Source organism: Dromaius novaehollandiae, chromosome 38, assembly GCF_036370855.1.
Source record: "Dromaius novaehollandiae isolate bDroNov1 chromosome 38, bDroNov1.hap1, whole genome shotgun sequence".
NCBI classification, from domain to species: domain Eukaryota; kingdom Metazoa; phylum Chordata; class Aves; order Casuariiformes; family Dromaiidae; genus Dromaius; species Dromaius novaehollandiae.
Window position 1 is genome coordinate 64,558 of NC_088137.1, and position 16,281 is coordinate 80,838.

General features: G+C 75.2%; 2 protein-coding genes across 4 annotated transcripts; both read right to left on the bottom strand.

Annotated features, from left to right (window-relative positions):
* Positions 1-406: 406 nt before the first annotated feature.
* NECTIN2 (nectin cell adhesion molecule 2) lies at positions 407-8,324 on the bottom strand. Of its 3 annotated transcripts, XM_064503519.1 has the most exons (9): positions 8,157-8,324; positions 6,024-6,127; positions 5,774-5,888; positions 5,130-5,423; positions 4,839-4,956; positions 4,371-4,519; positions 1,952-2,096; positions 1,413-1,476; positions 407-1,305 (listed from the first exon to the last, which is right to left on the bottom strand). In XM_064503519.1, exons 1-9 carry the CDS (start codon positions 8,206-8,208, stop codon positions 1,021-1,023), a joined length of 1,326 nt encoding a protein of 441 aa, XP_064359589.1. In that variant the 5' UTR covers positions 8,209-8,324; the 3' UTR covers positions 407-1,020. The 3 variants fall into 3 exon arrangements, with proteins under 3 accessions (XP_064359589.1, XP_064359588.1, XP_064359590.1); XM_064503518.1 differs by having other exon boundaries at positions 5,774-6,127; XM_064503520.1 differs by lacking the exons at positions 407-1,305; positions 1,413-1,476; positions 1,952-2,096 and adding an exon at positions 3,344-3,801 and having other exon boundaries at positions 5,774-6,127.
* A 716-nt stretch (positions 8,325-9,040) lies between these two features.
* BCL3 (BCL3 transcription coactivator) lies at positions 9,041-16,207 on the bottom strand. Its single transcript, XM_064503569.1, has 9 exons — positions 15,771-16,207; positions 14,804-15,005; positions 14,055-14,163; positions 13,000-13,201; positions 12,298-12,386; positions 12,010-12,087; positions 11,118-11,285; positions 10,325-10,415; positions 9,041-9,743 (listed from the first exon to the last, which is right to left on the bottom strand). The coding sequence occupies exons 1-9, from the start codon at positions 16,075-16,077 to the stop codon at positions 9,106-9,108; spliced, it is 1,884 nt and encodes a 627-aa protein (XP_064359639.1). The 5' UTR covers positions 16,078-16,207; the 3' UTR covers positions 9,041-9,105.
* Positions 16,208-16,281: the final 74 nt, after the last annotated feature.

The following is a 16,281-nucleotide window of genomic DNA, read 5'->3' on the forward strand; positions in this document are numbered from 1 at the left end:
GTCTATAGGAGACACCCCCCCAGCCCTATAGGGTGTCTATAGGGATACTTGGCCCTATAGTGTGTCTATAGGGCCCTCCCCCGGCCCTATGGGGTGTCAACAAGGCATCACACTCAGCCCTATGGGTGGTGTATAGGGACCCCCCCAAACACACACGCACCCCTATGGATTGTACAGGGAATCCCCCATGGCCTTATGGAGCCCCTGTGACCCTATACAGCCCTATAGGGGACACTTGTGACCCCCCCCACACACTATAGGGGGGCCCCATAAGGCCTCATATAGCAGCACAAGAGAGCCCCGTTCCCACGCCACAGCCCCCCCCCCCCCCCCCCCCAAAACGCACATAGCGCCTATAGGGCCCCACAGGGTCCCCGGCTGACGAGGGAGGCACCTCACGCTGACATCCCAGACGCGGCAGCGCCGTCAAGAACTTTATTGGGAGGAACCGCGAGAGCCCCAAGCCTGAGCCCAAACCTGAGCCCAAGCCCCCCCAAATCTGAGCTCAAACCCAGCCCCAAACCCAGCCCCAACCCCTCAAACCTGGCCCCCAACCCAAAGTCCAACCCCAAACCTGGCTCAAGCCCTCCCCTGTCCCAACCCCATGGCCGGATCCCAAACTCCGACCCGGCCCCACAGCGCTGGCGGGGTCCAGCGTGCCAGAGTCACCACCGGCCGTGGGGCCACAACTAGCCGTGGGGCCCGAACCTGCCGTGGGGGCCGCAACCGGCCGTGGGGGCCGCAGGGCCTGGACCCCTGCTGGGCAGCTCCCCAGCCCCACGGATTGGGGGCCGTTCCCCAGCCCCACGGGTTCAAGGTTCGGGGCCAGGCAGCTCCCCAGCCCCACGGATTGGGGGCCGTTCCCCAGCCCCACGGGTTCAAGGTTCGGGGCCAGGCAGCTCCCCAGCCCCACGGATTGGGGGCCGTTCCCCAGCCCCACGGGTTCAAGGTTCGGGGCCAGGCAGCTCCCCAGCCCCACGGATTCGGGGCCGTTCCCCAGCCCCACGGATTCGGGGTGGCTCAGACATAGACTGCGGGTGACATGACGAAGCCCTGGGCCGGGGCGGCTGCGTCCCCATCGCTGCCCAGCTCCTCATATAGCGGGTTCAGCTGCTCCATGTAGCTGCCGTCCCCGTCCCTGTCCTTGTCCTCGTCCCTGTCCTCGTCCCCGTCCCCGTCCGGCTCCTCGGCCGTGGGCAGCTCGTGGTACCGCGGCAGCGCCTGCCCAGACGCCAGGGTCCCTCCGGCCTCGTCCGGTGGCTCTGGGCCGAGCGGCTGCAGTGGCAGGAGCTGGCGCTCGGGGGCCTGCAGGGGAGGGGGGAGGGATGGGGTGGGGTGGGGTGGGGTGGGGTGGGGCGGGGGGGCCCCAGTGCCTGGGGGGGGCCCCAGCATCCTGGACGCCCAGCACTTACCCACGGCGGCTCCTGCAGCTTCTCGTGGGGGGGGGGCGGTTTGTACGGGGGGGGCTCGTCAAGGCTGGGGGGAGATGGGGGTCACGTCGGGGTCCCGGGGCTGCCTCCCATGTCCCCCCCACCCGGGGCTGCCCCCCGCATCCCCCCCACAGACCCCTGCCTCCCCCCCAGCCCCACAGTCCTCCACATCCCCCCTGACCCCACAGACCCCCACGTCTGCCTCCCCGGGGCTCCCCACCATGTCCCTCCCCCTGGCCCCATCCTCGACCCCCCATTTACCCCCAGCCTGGCCCAGTCCCCCCCATCCGCATCGCCCTGTCCCCACTCTGGTTCCCTCGTCCCAGTCCTCGTCCCATCCCCTCCCCATCCCCATCCCTGTCCCCATCTTGTCGCCATCCCTGCCCCGTCCCCTCCCCATCCCCATCCCTGCCCCGTCCCCTCTCCATCCCCATCCCTGTCCCCATCCCTGCCCCCATCCCTGCCCCGTCCCCTCCCCATCCCCATCCCTGTCCCCCTCCCCATCCCGTCCCCGCGCTCACCTGTCGTCGCCGCGGGCCGTGCGGTTCTTGCGCTGCTGGCGGCAGATCACGACGCCGGTGGCCACCACGGCCGTGGCCACGATGCCGGCGACGATGCCGCCGATGATGCCGCCGGTGGCACCGGCCCCGTCCGTCCGGGGCTGCGCTGGGGGGGACGGGCCGTGAGACCCCGGGCGCTGCCTCCCCACGGTGCACTGCCGCCCCACGGCACCGGCACCCACGGCGCCACCTGGACCCACAGCGCCCCTGGCATCCACAGTGCCCGGACCCACGGCACCGCTGGCATCCACAGTGCCAGGACCCACAGCGCCAGGACCCACAGCGCCATCGGATCCCACAGCACCCGGACCCCTGGCACCGGGACCCACGGCACCGGGAGCCGCTCCAGTCCCGGGTGGGGTCAGGGGGGCTGCTCGGACGCCTGGGCCCACGGGGCAGCAGGGCTGGGCTGATTCCAAAGAAGCCCTGAGTCACCCTCGTGCCCAGGGAGCGGGCCCAGGCATCCGGGCCGCAGGGAACCCCCGTCACTGACTCAGAGGCCAAAACCGTGGCGGTCCGTGACCGGCATAATCGGCCGCGGCGGGAGCAGAGTCCGGCGCCTGGGACGCGTGCGAGCCACCGCCCGTGCGTCGCACGGCCCCGTGCACTGCATCACCCTGTGCCACCGCACCGTCCCGCACCGTCGCACGGCCCCGCGCACTGCACCACCCCGCACCGTCGCACGGCCCCATGCATCATGTGACTGCGCGCCGTTACACAGCCGCGCACCACCGCACGGCCCCCGTGCACTGCATGACCCCACGCGTCGCGCGACCACATGCTCTTACACGACCTCGCGCCGTTGCACGATCCCACACGTCACACACACGTGCCATCACACAGCTCCGTGCATCGCACAACCCCACGTGTCACACAACCACGTGCTGTTGCACGGCATCCTGGGGCCACCTCCCCCCCGGCACTGCCCACCAGCCCCCAGCCCCACGGCGCGGGCGGCCCCGGCCCCCCAGACGGGGCAGAGCCCGGAGCGGGGGGGGAATCGCTTTATTCGGCGCCCAGTGGCAGCAGCAACCGACCCAGCACGGAAATAACCTCCCACCCCCCAGGTACAGCGTGGGGCCAACGCCCCACAGGGCCCCACAGGACACAGGGAACCCGGAGCGCGACGGGCCAAGGCGCCGGCTCCGGTGCCGACATCCCCGGGGACCCTGCGTCCCTGCCGGGTCCCCAAGTCGTTGCACGGGGTCCCCGTGCCGCGCGGCAGCGCCGACGTCCCCGTGTCCCCGCTGCGTCCCTGAGTCGTTGCACGGGGTCCCTGCGCTGTACCGCGGCGCCAGCTCCGTGGCCGACGTCCCTGGAGGACACCGCGTGCCCGGCTCTTTGCACGGGGCCCTGCGCCGTGTCCCCACACCGGGCCGTGTCCCAGGCGTGTCCCCACGCTGTGTCCCCGCGCCGTGTCGCAGCTGTGTCCCCACACCGGGCCGTGTCCCAGGCGTGCTGCGGCCGCGTCCCCGTGCCGGCAGGGGCTCAGACGTAGACGGCGGTGCGGGAGATGAAGGAGCCGTCGTGCTGCGACTCCATGTTGTCCCCGTCGCTGCCGGGGTCCCCACGGGGGCCCAGCCGCAGCATCGGCCCACCCTCGCCCGGCCGCTCTTCCTCCTCCTCCTCCTTCTCCTCCTCCTCCTCCTCCTGCTGCTGTGGGGGGCTGCTGGCGCCGGGGAGTCGGCGGCGGCGCCGGAGCAGCACGACGACGGCAGCCGCCAGCAGGGCCAGGGCCACGGCTGCCCCCGCCGCCCCCCCGGCCGCCGGCCCCGCCGCTCCCCCGGAGCCGCCCTGGCGCGCTGGGCGCTCTGCGGGGCCGAGGGGACTCGCTCAGCCCCATGGACCCCTCGTGCGACACGGCCACCCCCGTGCGACACGGCCGCCCTCGTGCAACGCCGACCGCCCTCGTGCAACACAGCTGTCTCCTCGTGCAACGCCGACTGCCCTCGTGCAACACAGCTGTCTCCTCGTGCAACACAGCTGTCCGCCCTCGTGCAACACAGCTGTCCGCCCTCGTGCAACACGGCCCAACTCATGCACTACAGCTGCCTCCCTTGCGCAACAGGGCCGCCCCTTGCGCACTGCGGCTCCCCACCTTGCACGCGGCGGCCCCCCGGCACGACGGGTCCGGCCCCTCCGGCACCATGCACGGCTCCCCCATGCACAAGGGGCCCCCGAGCGCTGCGCACGGCCCCGCACGCGGACGCTGACTCCGGCCCCGGCCCCCCCGCGCCCCGGCTCCGGCCCCGCCACTACGGGCCGCGGCCCCCCAGGCACGACGGGTCCCGGCCGGGCGCCCCCCGCGCCTCCCCGCTCCGCGCGCGCTGGACCCCACGTGCCTCCGCGCCCCCCGCCTCCGCGCGCCCCTGGCACTCACCCAGAACCAGGACGGGCTGCCGGGCGGCGGCGCTGCCCAGGGCGTTGGACGCGCGGCAGATGAAGGTGGTGTTGGCCAGCAGATCCACCGTGTGCACCAGCAGCCGGCTGCCCCGCGCCTCCGCCGAGGGCGGCAGCAGCCCCGACGACCTGGCGGCGGCTGTCAGCGGGCCCAGACGTCCCCGCCGTCCCCCCGGGACCGCCCCCCCCTCCCCGGGGCTCTGCGGGGCTGCACGGGCGAGGGAGGGAGCCCGTCTCCCCAGGGCTCGGTGTTGCACGCGCTCGCGCAGGGGGTGGGGGAAAGAGGGGCCCCGTGTTGCACGCGCTCGCGCACGTGCTTGTGCCCGGGGCTCCCGCAGCATGGGGTGGGACTGGCCGGGGCAGCAAAACCAGTCTGGCCCTGCTGGGAACCAGTCAGGCGCCATTCCGGCGTGGCGGGGCCCAGGCGTCCGGGCCGGGTGACACTCACGTGCTCCAGGCAAAGGTGGTGGGCGCAGGGTTGCCCACGGCGTCGCAGTGCAGTGCCGCTTCGCGCCGCTGCAGGTACCAGTTGTGGTCGTAGCCGCTGATGGAGGCCACGGGGGGGTCTGCGGGGCCAGGAAGAGCGTCACCCCCCGGTGGGCCCAGGCGTCCGGGCCCCCCGCCAGGTACCACAGCCCCACGGCCCACACGGGGGTCAGGGAAGGCCCCGGCGTCCAGGCCCCGCCAGCTCCCCCCCGCACCCCCCCAACGCGGGCGGCCCCGGCGTCCGGGCGCTCACAGAGCACGGAGAGGGTGACGGGGAGGCTCTCGGGCTGCGGCAGGCTGGGGTGGCTGACGACGCAGGCCAGGCGCTGCCCGTCGGCCGCCCGGGTGGGGACGATGCTGAAGCGGCTGGTGACAGTGACGGCGCCGTCGGCGGCCGCCTCGGCCGAGGCCTCCGCGGTCCCCGGCACCGGCGACTCCCAGGAGATGTTGGCGGCCGGGTGGCCGCCGGCCGCCGTGCAGGTGGCCACTGGCGTGGGGACGCTGCCGGCAGCCACCTCCCGCCGCTCCGCACGGTTCTCGGGCTTGGCTGGAAACGCCGGAGGGCTGCCTCAGCGGGGCCCAGGCGTCCGGGCTCAACGTCCCCGCCGCACCACCCCCCGGCAGGAGAGGGGCCCAGGCGCCCGGGCTCATCCCTGCCCCCGCCGCACCACCCCCCGGCAGGAGAGGGGCCCAGGCGTCCGGGTTCATCCCTGCCCCCGCCGCACCACCCCCCGGCAGGAGAGGGGCCCAGGCGTCCGGGTTCATCCCTGCCCCCGCCGCACCACCCCCCGGCAGGAGAGGGGCCCAGGCGCCCGGGGTCACCCCCCAACCCCCGCGTAGAGGGGCCCAGGCGCCCGGCCCCGCCCCGCCCCCGCCGCGGAGGGGCCCGGGGCTCACCCAGCACCAGCAGGCGGGTGCTGGCGCCCTGGTTGCCGTCGGGGTAGGTGGCGAACTCGCAGGTGTAGACGCCCTGGTCGTCGAGGCGCAGCGGCCCCAGCAGCAGCGTGGCGTCCTGCAGCGAGCGGCCCTGGAAGCGCAGGCGCCCGCCGGCACCGGCGCCGGGGAAGCTGGGCGCCAGGCGCGGGTGCAGCACCGCCACGTTCTGCCGCCCGCCGCGGCCGGCCCGCACCCACGTCACCTGGCTCACCTTGAGGTCGGGGCCGGCGGCGCCCAGCACGCAGGGCAGCACCGCGTCCTCGCCCGCCAGCGCCACCACCTCCTCCTGCACCTGCACCCGCTGGCCGCCGGCCCCTGTGGGACGAGGCCCCCCGCGCCGTCAGCCGGGACGCCAGCCGGGTGCCCCGGGACCCCAAGACCAGGGGCTCCGGGGACCCAGGTGGCCGGGAGACCCTGGGACCCCAAGACCAGGGGCTCCAGGGACCCAGGCGGCCGGAGACCCCGGGACCCCAAGACCAGGGGCTCCAGGGACCCAGGCGGCCGGAGACCCCAAGACCAGGGACTCCAGGGACCCAGGTGGCCGGAGACCCCAAGACCAGGGACTCCGGGGACCCGGGCGGCCGGAGACCCCAAGACCAGGGACTCCGGGGACCCAGGCGGCTGGAGACCCCAAGACCAGGGACTCCGGGGACCCGGGCGGCCAGGAGACCCAACCACCAGGGGCTCTGGGGACCCGGGCGGCTGGAGACCCCAAGACCAGAGACTCCGGGGACCCGGGCAGCCGGGAGACCCCAAGACCAGGGGCTCCGGGGACCCAGGCGGCCGGGAGACCCCAAGACCAGGGGCTCCGGGGACCAGGCGTCCGAGACGGGCGGCCGCTGCTGCCGCGTTGCAGCCCCCCTGGCTCTGCCCGGCCGTGGATCTGCCCTGGCACTGGCGGCAATGCTGGCGCTTGCCCGGGCCGCACGGACGCGCGCACGGACGGTCAGATGCGCCGGCGGTGGCAGAACCCCCCCGCACTGCGCAGGGCCCCGGCGCTAATGGGAAGCGACGGCGCCGGCAGCGCGGTGGCCGCCCGTCAGCCCTAGCGCGCGGCGGGAATGACGGGCGGCGGGGGGGCTCGGACGCCTGGGCCCCCCCACGGTGCCCGGGGGGGCTGCGGTGCTTGGCCAGGCCCGTGGACGCCAGCCAGGGGGGCCAGGCATCCAGGCTGCCCCGGGACGCTGGGGACGGGGACGAGCGGGGGCAGCCGTGCGAGACAGCGGGCGGCAACGCCCTGACCGTGCGAGCCGTGCGGTGCCCGTGCAATGGCCGTGCAATGGCCGTGCGGTGCCCGTGCGGTGCCCGTGCGGTGCCCGTGCAACGGCCGTGCGGGGGTCAGGGCTGCTGGCGCTGCCGGAAACGCGCCGGACGCCGGCGCCGCTGCGGCCACAGAACAAAAGGAGCCGCCGGGGCCGGTGCGGGGGCTGGCGGGAGCCTCACGCGGCGGTGCCACGCACCGGGGGGCCGTGCACGCGCGTGTGCCGTGCACGGGGGTGTGCGTGCCTGGGGGTGTCACGCATGTGTGCCGCACATGGGGGTGTCACGCACGGGGGAGCCACGCGCACGCGTGTGCCACGCATGGGGAGCAGTGCACGCACACACGCCTGGCACACGCGTGTGCCCCCGCCGCGCGGCACCGGGGAGCCCCGCAGTCCCGGGGGCTCGGCTGGGCGCCCCGGAGGCGGAGGGGACCGAGGGAAGGACCGGGGGGCCCTGGAGTCGGGGGGGTCCCGGTGCCCGATCCCAGGGGATCCCGGGTCCCGGTGCCCTGGCCCTGGGGGGTCCCGGTGTCGGGGGGGTCCCGGTGTCCCGGGGGAGGGCCCCGGTCCGGGTCCCGGTCCGGATCCCGGGGGGGGGGGGTGGGTCCCGGTCCCGGTCCCGATCCCGGATCCCGATCCCGATCCCGGCCCCCGCGGCCGCCCTGCCCTCCCCGCCCGGGCGCCGCGCCAACAAAACAGGTCCCGGCGCGGCCTCGGCCATCTTGGGAGGGGAGCGGGGGGGCCGGGCCGGCGCCGGACACCCCCCGGCCGGGGGCACCAGGGGTCTCGGGGGTCCCGGGCGCGGGGGCCCAGCGGGATCCCTGTGTCGCGGCACCCCGGAGGGCCGGGGGGCCCGGGGGGGGCCCGGGGGGGGGGCCGGAGGTCCCGAGAGGGTGCGGAGAGCTCCGGGGGGTGCCGGAGGGGTCCCGGGGGGTCCCGGGGGGGGTCTGGGGGCCTCCGGGGGTGACAGAGGGGTCCCGGGGGGTGGAGGGGCCCCGGGGCGGGTTTCGGGGGGGGTCCGGGGCCTCCGGAGGGTGCCGGAGTGGTCCCGGGGGGGCTTCGGGGGTCCCGGGGGTCCTTACCGCAGAGCAGGCCGCCCAGCAGCAGCAGGGCGGCCGCGCCGGGGGCGCCCATGGGCTGCGGCGTCGGCTGCAGCCCGGCCTGGCCCGGCCCCGGCCCCGGCTCCGCTGCCTCCGCGCCGGCCCCGCTCTGTCCGGCCGCGCCCCGCCCGCCCGGTACCGCCAGGTACCGGCCCCGCCCCCAGACCCGCCCGCGGCGCCGCCCCGCCCACCGGCCCCGCCCCTCGGCCCGCCTCCTGCTCGGCCCCGCCCCCGCCAGGAACCGGCCCCGCCCCCCTCCTCCCGGCCCCGCCCCCGCCGGCCACCAGACCCCCCCGAGCAGCGACCGCTTCGCCCCCGCGGCCCCCCCCCCCGCGCCGGGAGCCTCCCGGGGCAGCGCACGGGGAGGGGGCACGGGGCCAGGGGGATGCACGGGGAGGGGGCACATGGAGGGGGCACGGGGAGGGGGCACGGGGCCAGGGGGATGCACGGGGAGGGGGCACAGGGAGGGGGCACGGGGAGGGGGCACGGGGCCAGGGGGATGCACGGGGAGGGGGCACAGGGAGGGGGCACGGGGCCAGGGGGATGCACGGGGAGGGGGCACAGGGAGGGGGCACGGGGAGGGGGCACGGGGCCAGGGGGATGCACGGGGAGGGGGCACAGGGAGGGGGCACGGGGAGGGGGCACGGGGCCAGGGGGATGCACGGGGAGGGGGCACGGGGAAGGGGCACAGGGAGGGGGCACGGGGAGGGGGCAACGCTGGGCCCGGATGCCTGGGTCCCCTGGGCCCCCTCCCCACAGGCATCTGCCAGGTCGGTCCTGCCCCCGATCAGCCCCACCCCCTGGATTAGCCCCACCCCTCCCCATTTAGCCCCACCCCCTGGATTAGCCCCACCCCCAGAGGACTCTTAGCCAAAAAAAATCCCGCTTTAATCCACCATTGTACAAGATTTTCCCCCCCCCCCGCAATAAATTACCCCCCGGGGGGGGTTAATGCTCCTGGATGGGGCCCGGACGCCTGGGCCCCGTCCCACGTGGGGTCACATGTCCTTCCCGGACGCCTGGGTCCCTGCTGTCCCCTGGACACCGGGGTCCCCGGACGCCTGGGCCTGCGGTCACCTGCCCCCCCCGCGTGGCCCCGGCCATCCCGGGGGCGGAGCCGGGGGGCGTCGGGGGCCCCCGGGGGGGGGCTGCCCCCGCCCTGCAGCGTCCGTGCTTGGTCGTTCCGCAGTGGCCCCTGATTGGCCGGCGGCCCCAGCCCCAGCGGGAGGATTGGCCTGTGGTAGGGGCCAGGCAGCAGCGGAGAGAGGGGATTGGCCACGGCCTCCTGGCCGGGCAACGCCATTGGGTAGAGGCTGCCATGGTGGGTGGGGTCCAGCAGGGCATCAGCCAATGGCAGGGCAAGGGCAGGGCCACCAGCACACCCCATTGGCTGCCCTGGGTTGGGCGGGGCCAGACCACCCTCCTGCTTCACCGGGGGGCGGGGCCCTGGTGTCGACGCCCCATTGGCCGGGTCTTCGGCTTCTGGACTCTGATTGGCTGTGGTGGTGCCGGGAGTGTGGGGGGGGCTGGGGGCCGCTGGTGGGGAGCCGGGGGAGGCGCTGGCCCGGCCTGGGGGGAGGGAACAGGTCGGAGGGGGGGGGCGAGACCCCCAACCCCCCCACAGACCCCCAGAGACCCCCAAAAGCCCTCAGAGACCCCCCTGAACCCCCCAAATCCCCCCGACCCCCCAGGGATCCCCAGAGACCCCCCCAAATCCCTGGAACCCCCCCTGACCCCATGGGGACCCCCACTAACCCCCCAAACCCCCAAGGACCGCCCCAAATCCTTGGGGACCCCCCCAGACCCCCAGTGACCCCCTGCAAACACCCTGGGGATACCCAGGGACCCCCCCAAACTCCCATGGACTCCCAAAACCCTCTGCCCCCCCCCCGGAGACCGCCCCCTCAAAACTCACGGGACCCTCCCAGGGACCCACCTGAGCCCCCCAAGGTGCCTCCCCACTCCCCCTGGACCCCTTGCACCCCCCAACAACTCCATGGCCCCCCTAGACCCCTCTGCCCCCCCCTTGGACCCCTCCCAGGACCCCCAACCCCCCCATTGCCCCCCCCGGACCCCCATGCCCCCTCCCAGGATCACTTGGGCCCCCCCAAACCCCTTCCCGGACCCCCCTGCCCCCCCGTCCTGCTCACCGTTGGGGGTCCGGGGGGCCCCGGGGGGGCCATCGGGGCTGGGGGGGGCCGGGGGGGGCCGGGATGCCTTTCCCCGGAGGATGTCGATGACCTGGGCGGGGAGAACGGAGGAGGGGACACGCTCACCCCCAGGGACCCCCCCTCAAGGGACCCCCATAGGGATCCCCTATAGGGAACCCCCCCCAGGAACTCCCCTGGGACCCCCTCCAGCCTCCCCATAGGGACCCCAACCTCATCCCCCATATGGGATCCGTCACCTCCCCAAAGGGAGCCCAAAATTCAGGGTCCCCCCCCAAAATGGGGTCTCACATCCCCCCACAGGGGCCCCCCCATAGAGACCTCCATAAGGACCCTCCTATAGAGACTCTCCCATAGGGACCTCCCCATAGAGACCCCCCCTCATAGAGACCTCCATAAGGACCCTGCTATAGGGACCCCCTCATAGAGACCCACCCCAGGGAGGCCCCCATAAAGACCCCCCCATAGGAACCCCTCTATAGAGACCCCCCCATAGAGACCCACAACAAGGAGCCCCCCCCATAAAGGCCCCCCTATAGGAACCCCCCTATAGAGACCCCCCCATAGAGACCCACAACAAGGAGCCCCCCCCATAAAGGCCCCCCATAGGAACCCCCCTATTGAGACCCCCCCCACAGAGACCCACACCAAGGAGCCCCCCCAGAGGAACCCCCCTATTGAGACCCCCCCATAGAGATGCCTCCCACAGAGACCCCCCTTTAGGGACACCCCCCAAAGAGACCCCCCCCCCAAAGGCCCCCCCCACGCCGCGGACCTGCCGGTTCTTGGCCACGGCCAGCGCCGTGTCGTTGTGGTAATTCTTGACGCCGCAGTCGGCGCCGCTGCGAACCAGGAGCCGCAGCAGCCCCAGGAGCCCCCGGCCCGCCGCCGCGTGCAGCGCCGTGCACCCCGCGTACGACTGCGCGTTCACCCGCGCCCCCCGCTGCGGGGAGGGGCATGCACCGAAACCGCCCCGAAACCCCCCGGAGCCCCCCGAAACCGCCCCGAAACCCCCCCGGAGCCCCCCGAAACCACCCCGCAGCCCCCGCCACCGCGTGCAGCGCCATGCACCCCGCGTATGACTGTGCGTTCACCCGCGCCCCCCGCTGCGGGGAGGGGCATGCACCGAAACCCCCCGAAACCGCCCCGGAGCCCCCCGAAACCCCCCCGGAACCCCCAAAACCTCTCTGAAACCCCCCCAGAGCCCCCCGAAACTGCTCCGAAACCACCCCGGAGCCCCCCGAAACCGCCCCGCAGCCCCCGCATGCAGCACCGTGCACCCCGCGTACGACTACGCGTTCACATGCGCCCCCCCGCTGCGGGGAGGGGCATGCACCGAAACCGGCTCTGACAGACCCCAATCCCCCCCCCCGAAACCCCCAAACTGCCCCCAAATGCCCCAAACGCCTCGGCACACCCCAAACCGCTCTGGTGCACTCTCAAGTGCCCCAAAGTGCCCTGAAGCTCCCCGAAACGCCCCAAAATGCCCTGAAATGCATGAAAACGCCCCAAGGCACTCTGAAGTGCCCCAAAACACCCAAAGCACCCCAAAAGGCTCCAGAATGCCCCAAAACACCCCAAAACACCCTGCAGTGCCCCGAAGCACCCTGAAGTGCCCCAAAGGCCCCAAAGCGCCCCAAAATGCCCCCGAAGGCCACGCCACGCACCTGGATGAGGAGCTGGGCCATGTCGAGGCTGCCGCGTTCCACCGCGTGCAGCAGCGGCGAGCGGCCGCTCTTGATGTCCTGGGGGGCGGCGGGGGGGGTCAGCACCCTGTGCCCCACCCGCTGCCCCCCCGCTGCCCACCTGCACCCCCCAGTCACCGTGGTGTCCACGTCATCCTGCCTCCCCTGCCCCTCCACCCCCGAGTGCCCCCCCGGCCCCCCCCGCTCACCACAGCATCCACATCATCCTGCCCCCCCGGCCCCCCCACCCCCCACTGCCCCCCTGCTCACCGCGGCGTCCACGTCGGCACCGGCCTCCAGCAGCAGCTGCGCCGGCTCCCGCGCCCCCGCGCCCACCGCCACGTGCAGCGGCGTCAGCCCTGCGGGAAGCAGCGCAGGCACCCTGAAATGCACCCCCGCACCCGAAATGCACCCCGAAATGCGTCCCTGCACCTGAAATGCACCCTGAAATGCACCCCCGCACCCGAAATGCACCCCGAAATGTGTCCCTGCACCCGAAATGCACCCTGAAATGCACCCCCGCACCCGAAATGCACCCCGAAATGTGTCCCTGCACCCGAAATGCACCCTGAAATGCACCCCCGCACCCGAAATGCACCCCGAAATGTGTCCCTGCACCCGAAATGCACCCTGAAATGCACCCCCGCACCTGAAATGCACCCCGAAATGTGTCCCTGCACCCGAAATGCACCCCGAAATGCACCCCCGCACCCAAAATGCACCCCGAAATGCGTCCCTGCACCCAGGCCCCCCGTGCCCCATTCCCATGCACCCCCCCCCACCGCATTCCCACGGACCCCCTGCCCCCCACCGCCGTGCAGCCACCCCCCCGCATCCGTTTCCCGCGTATCCCCACCCCTCACCCCATTTCCATGCATCCCCTGTGCCCCATTCTTGCGCACCCCCTTCCCGCGCACCCCCTGCCCCCCATCGCCATGCAGCCACCCCCCTGCCCCCCGCCGCGCCGCTCACCCTCGTAGTTGCGGGCCTCGAGGTCGGGGGGGGCGCCGGGGGCGGCGAGCAGCTCGCGCAGGCAGCGGGCGCTGCGGTGCTCGCAGGCCAGGTGGGCGGCGGTGCGCCCGTGCCGGTCGGGCGCCATGGGCGAGGCCCCGTGCGCCACCAGCAGCTGCACCAGCGCCGGCTGCGTCGTGATCACCGCCAGGTGCAGCGGCGTCTGCGGGCGGCCGTCACCGTGGGGTGCGGGGGGGGCGCGGGGGGCACGGGGCATGTGGGGCGCGCAGCGTGCACGCGGGGCACACGCATGCGGGGTGTGTGTGAGCGGTGCACGGGGCGCGCGTGGGGCGCCTGGGACCTGCCGGGGGCACAGGGGGGGCACGGGGGGGCGGTGGGGAAGGGCGAGAACTGGGGTCGACCCCCCCCCCAGATGGGGTGGGGAGCTGCGCACGTGCGCGCACGTGTGATGCACGCAGCACTCGTGCAGAGCCCTGCAACGAGGTGGGCGCTCGCACACCTGCACGGGTGCTTGCACGCCTGCACGGGTGCTCGCACGCCCGCACGGGTGCTCACATAACTGCACGGGTGCTTGCACGCCCGCACGGGCGCATGCAAGGTGCATGCGAGGCTGGCGCGCGCCATGGCCGTGCGAGGCTGGGCCCAGGCTGTGCACACGCGTGTGCGTGTGTGCGGCAGCGCCCGCCCCGGCCTGGGCCGTGACCCCGCAGCGGCGCCGGGGAGGAAGCTGCCGGGGAAAGTCCCAGCGGTGCCGGCCCGGCCGCGGGTGCACGTGGCTTCGGGGAAGGGTGGCGCGGGCACCCCCCCCATGGTGCTGCACCCCTGGGTGCCCTGCACCTCTCTTGCACCGTGCATTGTGCACCCCCTGCACCCCACCATGCACCGTGCACCCCCTGCACCACGCACCCCTTTGCAACACGCACCAGGCCCCCCCGGCGCCCTTGCGCATCCCCCAGCCCCGTGCACCCCCGCGCACACCCCCGTCCCCCCCTTTGCGCCCTGCAGCCCCGTGCACCAGACCCCCCCGCCCCACACGCCCTCCCGCGTCCCCGTACCTGCCGCAGGCGGTTGTAGACGTCGAGGTCCCTGCGGCCCTGCAGGAAGAGCCCCACGAGGCGCCGGGCGGCCCCCAGGTTGCCCTGGGCCACCGCGATGTGCAGCGCCCTGCAGGGACACGGGCACGCTGGGGATGGGGGGGGGACACGGGGGGGCACTGCAATGTACAGCACCTTGTGGGGACCTGGGGGCCATTGGGGACACGGGGAGATGGGGGACACGGAGGGGGGCGCAAAGACCCGGGGGACACCCCGGGGCGGGGCGGGGCAGAGGCACCTGGCCCCGCCCCCTCCCGCGAGGCCCCCCGGGGGAGGGGGGAAGAGGGAGGAAGTCGCCCCTCCCCCACCGCTTCCAGTAAAGGGGCGGGGCCGGCAGCGGTGACGTCAAGCAACGTCAGCGGCGGGGCGGGGCCCGGGGGGGAACCCGGCGGCCGGGGCCGGGGATTCCCCTGGCGGCGGCGGCGGCGGCGGCGGCAGCGGGGGGGCCCGAGGGGGGGTGGAGGTTCCCATGGGGGGGGTCCCGGGAGGGGATGGGGGGTCCCACGGGGGGGGGTCACGGAGAAGGATGGGGGGGTCCCACGGGGGGGGTCCCGAGGGGCGACAGGGGGGTCCCACGGGGGGGGTCCTGGAGGGGGATGGGGGTCCCACGGGGGGGGTCCCGAGGGGCGACAGGGGGGTCCCACGGGGGGGTCCTGGAGGCGGATGGGGGGACCCAAGGGGGGGGGTCCCACGGGGGGGTCCCGACTCACGTGTCGCCGTCCTCGTCCTGCCCCGTGGCCGCGGCGATATCGGCCGCCAGCTGCGTCCCGGCGGGGCCGAGCAGCGCGAAGGGGCCGGGGGGGAAGGCGAGCGCCGGCGGTGGAGGCGGCGGCGGCGGCGGCGGCGGCGGCGGGGGGGCCCCGGCCCCGGCCCCAGCCGCGGGCAGCAGCGGCAGCTCCGCGGGCAGCAGCCCTGCGCGGGCCCCGGCGTCAGCTGGGCCCCGGCGTCCGGGAGCCCCCATCCCCCTCCAAGGGGCCCCGGCGTCCAGGCAACCCCCCCCCCAGACCTCCCGGCGCCCCCATCCGCCCCCCAAGGGGCCCCGGCACCCCCCGAGGGACCCAGGCGTCCCGGCCGTCCCTCCCCGCCCCCCCGCGCAGTTGGCCTCAAAGGACCCCGGCGCCCGGGCTGCCCCTGCTGTCCCCGAGGGACCCCGGCGCCCGGGCGCCCCCCGTCACCCCCCTCCCCACTGTCCCCGAGGGACCCCGGCGCCCGGGACGGGCTGGGGGGGGGGGGGGGCAGGCCCCCGCGAGCCCGTTGAGCAATCGCGCTGCCGCCCCTTCCCGGACGCCTGGGCCCCTCCCGGGGGGGGGGCGGGAGGGGGTCCCGGGGCTGAAGGGGGCTTGGGGGGTGCATAGAGGAGGGGTGCGGGGGGGGTGGTCTCAGCGATGCACAGTATTTGGGGGGGGGCGGTGTGCACGGGGGGGGCCCGGGGTTGCAATGGGGGTGCACGGGGGGGTCCCGAGGGCGCACGGAGTTTTGCAGGCAGGGTTGCACGGACGGGGCGTCCCGTCGTTGCGCGGCGTTACGGGGGGGTGCGCGGGGTTTGGAGAGGGTGCACGGGGGGGCCCGGGGTGCACGGAGGGGAGAGTCCCGGAGGGGTCCCAAGGGTGCACGGGGGGGTCCGGGGGTTGCACGGGGCTTTGGGGGTGCGCCCGGAGGGGGGGTCCCGGCTCTCACCTGGGTAGTAGGCGGCGGGCAGGGGGGGGAAGGCGAGGGCCAGGCAGGGGGGGCCGAGGCCGGGGGGGGCGCGGGTCGCGCCGGGGGCGCCGCCGCGGGGCGCTTTGCCCGGGGGGGGCCCCGGTGTCCCGGCCGCCCCCCCCGCCGCCGCCGCCGCCGCCGCCGCCTCCCGCATCGCCGAGCGCCGCTTCCGCAGCGGCAGCGACGCCTCGGGCTGCCGCGGCCGGGGGGGGCCCGCGGCCGGGGGGGGCGCCGCCGCCGCCGTCGCCCGCCACGTCCGCAGGTCCACGGGCAGCTCCTCCGCCATCCCCGGCGCTCGGACCTCGCGGCCCCCTCGGGCTCCCGGGGCCCCCGGACGCCTGGGGCTCCCCGGACGCCGGGGCCCCCTCGGGCTCCTGGGTCGCCGCCGCCGCTAGCGCCGGGGCGGCCCCGCCGCGCGGCCCCGGGGCGCCTGGGGCCCCCGGGGCGCCGGGGCCCCCGCCGAGGCGCCGCTCGGACGCCGCGGTCCCTG

What these genes read in the sequence shown, in the direction of transcription:
- BCL3 (XM_064503569.1), bottom strand. Translation starts at nt 16,077, where the DNA reads ATGGCGGAGGAGCTGCCCGTGGACCTGCGGACGTGGCGGGCGACGGCG. An exon ending in GCCCGCCGCCTACTACCCAG is followed by an intron (nt 15,006 to 15,770) that starts GTGAGAGCCGGG and finishes GGGCCCGCGCAG; the next exon opens with GGCTGCTGCCCGCGGAGCTG. An exon ending in GTGCCGACGTGGACGCCGCG is followed by an intron (nt 12,088 to 12,297) that starts GTGAGCAGGGGG and finishes GCCGCCCCCCAG; the next exon opens with GACATCAAGAGCGGCCGCTC.
- NECTIN2 (XM_064503518.1), bottom strand. Translation starts at nt 8,208, where the DNA reads ATGGGCGCCCCCGGCGCGGCCGCCCTGCTGCTGCTGGGCGGCCTGCTC. An exon ending in CACCCGCCTGCTGGTGCTGG is followed by an intron (nt 5,424 to 5,773) that starts GTGAGCCCCGGG and finishes CGGCGTTTCCAG; the next exon opens with CCAAGCCCGAGAACCGTGCG. An exon ending in AGCTGCAGGAGCCGCCGTGG is followed by an intron (nt 1,306 to 1,412) that starts GTAAGTGCTGGG and finishes CCTCCCCTGCAG; the next exon opens with GCCCCCGAGCGCCAGCTCCT.